Source organism: Orycteropus afer, unplaced genomic scaffold (genome assembly GCF_000298275.1).
Source record: "Orycteropus afer afer isolate SDZICR_OR568_19922 unplaced genomic scaffold, OryAfe1.0 scaffold00256, whole genome shotgun sequence".
NCBI classification, from domain to species: Eukaryota; Metazoa; Chordata; class Mammalia; order Tubulidentata; family Orycteropodidae; genus Orycteropus; species Orycteropus afer.
This window is the reverse complement of record NW_006921843.1, coordinates 86,487-93,881: the sequence shown is the minus strand read 5'-3', so window position 1 is coordinate 93,881 and position 7,395 is coordinate 86,487. Positions and strand designations below refer to the sequence as shown.

General features: G+C 45.9%; 1 protein-coding gene across 1 annotated transcript; it reads right to left on the bottom strand.

Annotated features, from left to right (window-relative positions):
* Positions 1 to 359: 359 nt before the first annotated feature.
* Positions 360 to 5,514, bottom strand: LOC103204706. The gene is given in 9 exon segments (XM_042782186.1): positions 360 to 1,432; positions 1,545 to 2,333; positions 2,336 to 3,110; positions 3,113 to 3,390; positions 3,393 to 3,698; positions 3,701 to 3,916; positions 4,088 to 4,742; positions 4,838 to 5,049; positions 5,355 to 5,514. Coding segments are annotated over 9 exon segments (4,464 nt in total).
* Positions 5,515 to 7,395: the final 1,881 nt, after the last annotated feature.

Sequence of the window (7,395 nt, the reverse complement as noted above, 5' to 3'; positions counted from 1 at the left end):
AAACATAAAACAGTGTTTCATGAAGCTCGTAGCAGAGATCGGGGTGTCTGCAACCAATTCCCCGGTAACCAAGTCCTCCCAGGGCGCACCCCAGTGTACATGTGGGTTTACCTGAGCATTCAGGGGTACCGTTTTTGTGGGTTCCCAATCCGGGATGTCCAAAGATCCGGCTGCTAATTGGCATATATCAGTATGTAAGTCAGGCCACCAGGAATTAGGGGGGTGGTTGCCCATGATAGAGCTGACAACGTCCCCTGTGGCTGACGTGATTGTCCAGGTCAACCATTGGGGTGTTTGTGGGCTAGAAGAGGGGTTTACATACTTACCAGTTATTAACAATAATACTAGTGAGGTCCATATCACTGAATTTTTAGTTTGAGTGGATTGTTGGGGTCCTTGGAGATGCGCCGTGGTGAGTCCTGATCAGAGACAGGATCGGCTTTGCAGATGTGAGTATGATAGATCTAGGAGGTTATTCTGTCAACGTTGAGGGCAGTGGGTGTGGTCAGGATCACGAGGTAGGGTCCTTTCCAGCGAGGTTGTAGAGTCTCTTTTCGATGTCTCCGCACATACATCCAATCACCTGGCTGGTACTGGTGAGGTTTGGGAAGGGGACTAGATTGGTAAAGGGCTCTTAAATTCAGCCAGATGTCTTCCTGCGTCTGTTGCAGGGCTTGAAGGGAAAGAATAAGTTCATGATTATCAATTTCACGTAACAAATCGGACTGGAATCTGGGAGTAATAGGTAGAGGTCTGCCAAAGACAATTTCAAAAGGTGTTAATCCTAATTTAAAAGGAGAGTTACAGACCTGAAATAGGGCGAAGGGGAGGAGAGTCACCCAGTCTCCGTCAGTCTCTATGGTTAATTTGGTTAAGGTCTCTTTTAGAATTCTGTTCATTCTTTCTACCTGGCCTGAACTTTGGGATCTGTAAGCACAATGTAATTTCCAATTAGCCCCATGAATAGTTACTAAACCCTGTATTACCTTAGATACAAATGCCAGTCCATTATCTGACCCGATCATAGTAGGAAAACCATACATGGGTAGGATGTCTTCTAGTAGCTTCTTGGCTACAATGTGGGCCATTTCTCGCTTGGTGGGGAAGGCTTCCACCCACCCTGAAAAGTTATCTATAAAGACTAACAAATATTTATATCCATATTTCCCTGGTTTTACCTCCGTGCAGTCCACTTCCCAACAAGTCCCTGGTGTGCTACCTCTTGATCTTGAGCCTAGATTCGGAGGGTTCTTAGTAACATTGGTTAATTGACAGGCTTTACAGTCAGAAACAATTATTTCAATTTTAGATTGAACATTTTTAATTACTACATCTGCCCGTTTTAGTAATTCCTGCATCGTTTTGGTTCCTAAATGGGTGGCCTGTTGTATTTTGAATAAAATTTCTTCTCCCAGTTTTTCGGGGAGGATGGCTTTGTGATCTGCTGATTTCAACCAGTTAACATACGTTCTGAGTTCCGGGTAATTGCGTAATCCATTTCAAGTCTTCCTCAGTGTATTTGGGGTTTGTAGGTAAGGCAGGGCTCCCAGGATCGGGTAGGTTGGAGGTTAATACTAGGTTGGTAGACAGCGTAATTTCTCGGGCTGTTTGGTCTGCCAAATTATTGCCTCGGGCAACTGGGGAGGTGGTATTCTGGTGTCCTGGACAATGAATGATGGCAAGTTTATTTGGGAGCCATAGAGCAGCTAGTAGATCTAGGATCTCATTTTTATTTTTAATTGTCTTTCCTTCTGCAGTTAACAGGACCCTTTCTCGATAGATCGCTCCATGAATATGTGCCGTGGCAAAAGCATAACGACTGTCTGTATAAATATTTAACGTTTTATCTTTTCCCAAAGTTAGGGCTTTGGTCAATGCTATTAGTTCAGCTTGTTGAGCCAATGTTTCGGCCGGTAATGGTTCAGCCCAAACGATTGCAGTTTCCGTTATGACTGCTGCCCCTGCATACCTTTGTCCATCACGCACAAAGCTGCTCCCATCCGTATACCAGGTAACCTTGGCATCCGGTAAGGGTGTGTCTCGTAGGTCAGCTCGGGTTCCGTGCACTTGAGCCAGAACGTTGATGCAATCATGGAGCAGAGCACCCAAATCCCGATCTGGTAACAGGGTCGCAGGGTTCAGTGCCATAGGTGACTGGAAGATAATCTTAGTTGGGTTCAGTAATAGTCCTTGGTAGTGGGTGAGCCGTGCATTGCTGAGCCATTGATCAGGAGGTTGCTTAAGAGTCCCTTCTATGGCATGCGGGGTGGTGATAGATAGTTCTTGTCCCAGTGTAAGTTTGCCTGCATCTTTGACTAGCAAGGCTGTTGCTCTATTATGCGTAAGCACGGGGGCCACCCTGCCGCCACTGGGTCCAATTTTTTTGAGAGATAGGCTACCGGTCTTTTCCAGGGGCCTAGGTGTTGGATTATAACTCCTTACGCTACCCCCTTATTTTCATCAATGTATAGATGGAAGGGTTTTATTACATCAGATAGTCCAAGGGCAGGAGCGGACAAAAGGGCAGTCTTAATTGAATTAAAGGATTTTTCCATGGCCTCTGTCCACTGAAATTTCTGCCCCTCATTGGTTGCATCATAGAGAGGCTTTGCCGGTTCTGCAAAACCTGGTATCCAGAGTCTATAGTAGCCACTGATCCAAAGGAACTCCCGCACCCCGCGTGGGGTGTTGGGTGTAGGGATTTTTAGCAGAGTCTCCTTGTGGGCCCTAGTCAGCCATCTTTGTCCTTCTTATAACATATACCCCAAATAGCTCACCTCGGGTTGGCAAAGTTGAGCCTTTTTGGCTGAGGCTCTGTAGCCCATGTCTCCTAATGTTCGGAGTAAGTCTTTGGTCCCTTGGAGGCAGGTCTTGTAGTCTGCTGCAGCAACTAGGAGATCATCTACATCTTGTAACAGTGTGAGACCAGGGTGGTTGGATCGGAACTTACCCAGGTCTTCATGCAGCACCTCGTCGAAAATTGTAGACAAACTTTTGAACCCCTGAGGTAATCTCGTCCAGGTTAGTTGTCCATTAATGCCTTCCATGGGGTCTGTCCACTCAAAGGCAAACAGGTCCTGGCTCTTTGGGGCCAATGGTAAACTAAAAAAAAAGCATCTTTAAGGTCCAAGACTGAGTACCACTGGTGATTTGGGGGTAAAGAACTAAGGAGGGTGTATGGGTTAGGAACAGTAGGATGAATGTCTATGACCCATTTATTGACCTCTCGGAGGTCTTGTACCGGTCTATAATCGTTGAAATGAGGTTTTCGAACAGGGAGTAGAGGGGTGTTCCAAGCAGACTGACAGGGTCGGAGTATTCCTAATTTTAACAGGCACCGGATGTGGGGGTTTATGCCTTCTCAGGCTTCTCGTGACATAGGGTACTGATGACTCTGACTGGGTCCGCTCCAGGTTTAATTTCCACATAAACCGGTGGCCTATGTTTTGCTAACCCTACACCTCCAGTTTCAGCCCATGCCTTAGGAAAAGCTGATAACCACTGTTTTATATTTTCCGATGGGGGAGGAAGGGGTTGCTGGTGGAGTCTATATTCATCTTCTAGGTTTACAGTTAACACTTGAATAGGTTGGCCCCTACTGTCCATAATGGTTGCCCCTCCTTTTTGAAAGTGGATTTGTGCTCCTATTTTGGTTAGTATATCTCTCCCAAGAAGTGGATAGGGGCATTCTGGAATACCATGAAAGAGTGGGATACCCAACCCACGCCGAGATCCACTGTTGTTTGGGTAGTCCATGAATATTGATTTTCTCCTATGGCCCCCTGAATCCAGGAGGTTTTATTAGACAGTTTTTCTTGAGGTTTAAGTAAGACTGAATGTTGTGCCCTGGTGTCCACCAGGAAATCAATCGGAGTCCCCTCTACTTTAAGGGTTACCCTGGGTTCGGGGAGGGGAACTGAACCCCGTCACCCCTAATCACTGAGTTCCCCCAATTCTAGTACTTTAGTCTGTGGTTTATGAGTTCTTTTATTTGGGCACTCTTTTGCCCAATGTCCATTTTCCTTGCAATAGGCACACTGATTCTTGCCCAGTTTAGGGCGTTCTCCCTTGGGGAAGTCCCCCTTACCTCGGTATTTTGCGATTTTCTGCAGTTGTTGTTCTCTTTCTCGGACGCTCCCAGTTGTTGAGGCAAGTAAGATTTTTGCAAGGTTCCGAGTGTTCTGGTCACTGGCTGCCACTAGTGCCTTGGCCTGTCGGTCCTCTGGACTTTCCCTGTGATTATAAACCCTCTCTGCAACTAACATTAAATCCTGAATACTTTTTTCATTTAGTCTGTCAATTTTTTGTAATTTTCTCCTAATGTCTGAGGCTGCTTGATTCACAAAAGCCATGATTAGTGCGGCCTTAGTTTCAGGCGCTTCCGGATTCATGGGGGTATATTGACGAAATGCTTCCATTAATCTTTCTAAGAAAGCGGCAGGACTTTCATCCCTGCTTTGCTGTATGTCACCTACCTTAGCCAAATTAGCGGGCTTCCTTGCGGCTGCCCTGAGACCTCCCATTAGAGTCTGACGGTACACCCGGAGTCTCTCCTTACTTTCAGTCGTGTTGTAGTCCCAATTAGGACGAGTTAAAGGGAAGGTGGCATTAATCACATCTATATTAGTAGTGGATTGCCCGATATCCCCCAGTACAGATTTCTGGGCTTCCATCTGGATCCTCTCACGTTCCTCGGTGGTGAATAAAATCTGGAGGAGCTGTTGACAATCGTCCCAGGTAGGCTGAGGAGTAAACAAAATAGTCTCTAGGAGGTCAGTTAAATCTCTGGGATTATCTGAGAACTTGGCATTCTGAGTTTTCCAATTGTACAGGTCACTAGTGCAAAAGGCCAATAGTGAAGTTGCTGGTTGCCGGTTGTGTCTGTGGGCCCTGCAGCCCGCAACAGCAAGACTGTGGAATCTCCTGGTCCACTAGAGGGGGCTGTGTGCTTCATTCTTCCACAGGTGCTGGCCGCTGGACCTGCTGCTGCCATTGCCCCACCATCGTCCGGCACTTGGGGCAGCACACCCTCTGTAGCTGCAATAACTGCTGAAGGGGTTTAATAAGGAGGGAGAAAAAGGAGTTCTTCCTCTGTCCCACTCTGAAAGACTGGGTAGGTCGGTGCCGAAGGTTTAATTTCAGATTCTTTCTTCCGGGCAGTATGAGTTAGTACTGCCAGGATAGTTTTAGGTGCCTGCTTAGGAAGAGAAAGAGGTAACAACGGCTTTAACCAAGGGGGTGGATTTTCCACTAAATCCTGCCATATGATAATATATGATCCCTGGTCCGGGTGCCCCAGCTGGACCGGAACACAACTTCTTTCACCTTTAAAATAATCTGAAGATCAAACGTACCTTCGGCTGGCCATCCTACGTTGAACGTAGGCCATTCTGAGCTACACAATGTTACAAATTTTCCTTTTTTGATTTCTAAACTTAAGTCGTGTGCCCTCCTTCTAACTTCTTTGAAATTGTCAGTTAGGAGAGAAAGAGGAGTCGTCACAGTTTGTCCCATTTCGTCCGTCCACTGATTAAACAAAACTAAGGACACTAACAAAAACCAAATAGACACACAAAAAGGAAAACAAAATATGCCTCCCATAGATTGGAAGCAAAACCAAAAGTAGGACGACGGCCTCACGCCATGCTGCGGGAGCAACCCGCTTCGTCCCTTTACAGGTTCCAGATTGGAGGACAACTTTTACTTCCTCCCCAGGTTGAAGGGGTTTCTAATCCACTTCCAGAAGAGGCCCTGGAACGTCTTCCAGGTCCTCTGGCTGATGGCCTGCCTCTGCGTCCACTTAGGCCAAAGTCAGCCTTGCAGAAAATGGGCCCCAGGTATTACACAAGTAACTTAAACAAACAACAAACATTTAAACACTTACCAGCCAGCTGCAACCCCCTTGTTCAGGAGTCTGGGGTATCTGGGGATCCCGGATGAACCCCCAAATGTTGCACCCAGATCTTGAATCCCCAAAAACCACCAAGGAGCTGATTCCACTGCAAAAGCATGTTGTTGTTGTTGTTATGTGCCGTCGAGTCAGCCCTGACTCATAGCGACCCCTCCTTGGGTTTCCGAGGCAGTATCACTACGGAAGTAGGATTGCCCAACCTTCCTTCCGAGGACTTGCTGATGGGTTTGAACCGCAAAAGCATAGGGGTTGTTTATTCAAGCTCGAGTTTGGACCCTCAACCATCACCGATGCAGCGGTTCAGGATTGAGAGCCCCAAACTCAGGGGTAACAGGGTTTTTATAGGGGTTACAGCAGAAATGAGGAAGTTTCAATCAGAAAATTACAGGATTGGTTGACATTTTTCAAGTTGCTAGTTGTTCCTACTTGATCGGCTCTGTCTTGTGGGCTGAAGCCACCAACTGCCATTTCTAACTATTTTAGGTAAGGTATTTTCTTGCTATTTACTTATTGGTTGTTGCTAAGGAGTGTGCTTGGGAGTATCGATGAGGTGGGGGTAGTCAGGACTCCTTGTGGTTTTTCCAGTAACTAAAGCACTGAAGCGTGAAGTAAATGCTAAGGCATATTGCGAAATGGCTACATACTTAAAATGGTTACGTATAGGGTGGTTATATAGAAACATGGTCTCACAATATAGGCTGCAGATCGGATGGTGTACCAATCGCTAGGACTAATTGTTTCCATGAATTTTGGTTTTCTTCATTCTTTTTTGCTCTGGACAAGGAGAGACCCATCGTTGCATCTAGATGGCACCTTGCTAGCTTTTAAGATCCCAGTCGCTACTCGTCAAAGTAGGAGGTGGAACAATGTTTTGTATATTATGTTATGCCAATTGAGCTTGATGTCCCCTGTCACTATGGTCCCAAGCCCACAGTCAACTACTCTGTCCCTCTGAGTATGACCAAGCAGTGACCACAACATTGCCCCTTGTCAGCTCTGGTATATACCTGGGAATTCTGATCATTCACATACACACTTTTAAGAACATTGTCTGCCAACCCTATATATGTTCTTTGATACACTCCCCATTTCATAGAAATACCTAATCGTTCAGCCTGTCTACCCATCTATCCACCCATATACCCATGTTTGCCTTCACTGACAACACAGTACTGTGTGTGCAAAAGGGTTCATCTTTGTTGTCGGTATGTCTCATGTATCTCTCTTTCTCTTCCTCAGTGCCGCCATATTGGTCCTTCATATTTGGTACATTGCCCTTCTTTTACCCAAATCAATGCTTATCTCTATCTATCTAACAGCATTCTCTCCTCTCCCCTCCCAACCCTGGTAACCAACAAAGAAAATTTCCTTCTACAGATAAATCTTTCCTTAACTTTTACAATAATGGACTAATACAACATTTGTCCTTTTGTGATTGACTTATTTCACTCAGCATAATGTCCTCCAAGTTCATCCACATTATG